Source organism: Cynoglossus semilaevis, chromosome 3 (assembly GCF_000523025.1).
Source record: "Cynoglossus semilaevis isolate Cse_v1.0 chromosome 3, Cse_v1.0, whole genome shotgun sequence".
Taxonomy (NCBI): domain Eukaryota; kingdom Metazoa; phylum Chordata; class Actinopteri; order Pleuronectiformes; family Cynoglossidae; genus Cynoglossus; species Cynoglossus semilaevis.
In genome coordinates this window covers 15,810,458-15,811,928 of record NC_024309.1, presented here as the reverse complement: position 1 = coordinate 15,811,928, position 1,471 = coordinate 15,810,458, and the positions used below count along the sequence as shown (strand labels likewise).

The window sequence follows — 1,471 nt, the reverse complement described above, 5'->3', positions numbered from 1 at the left end:
TCCCCCGTCACCTGGTCTCACCCCCAGTGACACCAGGTGGCGGTATAACAAGGAGTAGCTTCTCACCGTAGACCGGGTCTGGGCTTCAGGGTTTGGACCTGAGTCAAAGAGTTTCACACGGTTCCTCCCACAGCAGCTGCTGGTGGAACCATGTGACAGACAGATTTATGGAACACGTTCTTGTTTAACCTGAGGCCAGAAAACGTGTCTGTGTGTGAGCGCCGACCGCCGACGGACACGAACCCTGATCCCTGACCACTCCAGGACTCTCCACAACAGTTCTGGTTCATACAGCTCTACGTCTGTGTCGGTCAGCTGCAGGAACTGACTGACCGACAAACTTTCAAATAGAAAATACACCTTTTCTGCAGCGTCACTGTTTTAGAACCATCGTCAGACTGTCAACCGTCGTCCGACTGTCAACCGTCGTCAGACTGTCAACCGTCGTCCGACTGTCAACCGTCGTCAGACTGTCAACCGTCGTCCGACTGTCAACCGTCGTCCGACTGTCAACCGTCGTCCGACTGTCTCTCCTGAACATCTTCATCTAAGACACTGTTGTTCCTACTTGACTTGAAAACAGGAAGTAGAATTCCAGATAGTTTTCAGTTTTCCCTGACTCCTTCGTGAATGTCTGTAGTTAGAGTCAGAGTCACATGGTTTGACTGTAATAATAACCCCCCCAATCCCCCCCCCCCATCCACTGACCTGCTCCCGCAGCCGTTCCTGGTGGCCCATGATGGCGGAGGCGTGGTGGGGGTACTTCTGCTTCAGGTGCTCCAGGAAAGCCTCCCTCTTTTTGTCCATGTCCGGGGGCTGCATGGCCAGGATCTCTCTGGAGCCACGAGCCCCTCCTAAGGTGTGCCGGCGGGGGACGGTGCGGGAGCCTTTGGCGTCTCCTCTCGTGGGGGGCGTCCCATTGGGGGAGGCCTGTCTGCGACCTATGCGCTCGGCGTCCTCCGGAGAGGTCACCTTCAGGTTGCTCTTGTTTTGTTCTGAGGGGACAGAGAAGAGGAGACACACGGTCAGGACCAGGGCCCAGAGCCCACCTTTGGACAAACAACAGTCAGACCGTTGCTCCGTGTATCAAGTTCACAGTCGCAGCTCTGGACTCGTGGACTCGCCCACTATTTTTAGCTTCTAAACACTGTTCCACACTCGGAACACACTCGGAACAGAGTGAGAACAGCCAAAGACCTGGAGTCACCCGTGGGTGACAGGTGACGTTACCTTCCTCCACAGAACAGTCCTTGTCTTCATCAGTGATTTCTTCTTCCATTTCTCCCCACACACACACACACACACACACACACACACACAGAGGCAGCAGCAGCAGAGAGTGAGGCTGAGGCTGGGGGAGACTCAGCAGACTGCTCACTTGTAGATTCCTGACATGACTCACGTGGAGAGAGGGGCTCGAGTTAGACCCTGCCCCACGGCCCCAGGATAGACTGTGGGGGGGCACGAGGGG

The 1,471-nt window shown here is 55.6% G+C and overlaps 1 protein-coding gene across 1 annotated transcript in view; it reads right to left on the bottom strand.

The window, feature by feature from the left end:
* Window positions 1-1,345, bottom strand: part of kiaa1217 (KIAA1217 ortholog) — a 48,947-nt gene extending 47,602 nt beyond the window's left edge. Inside the window, exons 1-2 of the mRNA XM_025054357.1 lie at window positions 1,231-1,345; window positions 709-995 (exon numbers count right to left, since the gene is read on the bottom strand). Coding sequence (XP_024910125.1) covers window positions 709-995; window positions 1,231-1,279 — 336 coding nt within the window. The 5' untranslated portion in view covers window positions 1,280-1,345. The remainder of the gene's footprint in view (window positions 1-708; window positions 996-1,230) is intronic.
* Window positions 1,346-1,471: the final 126 nt, after the last annotated feature.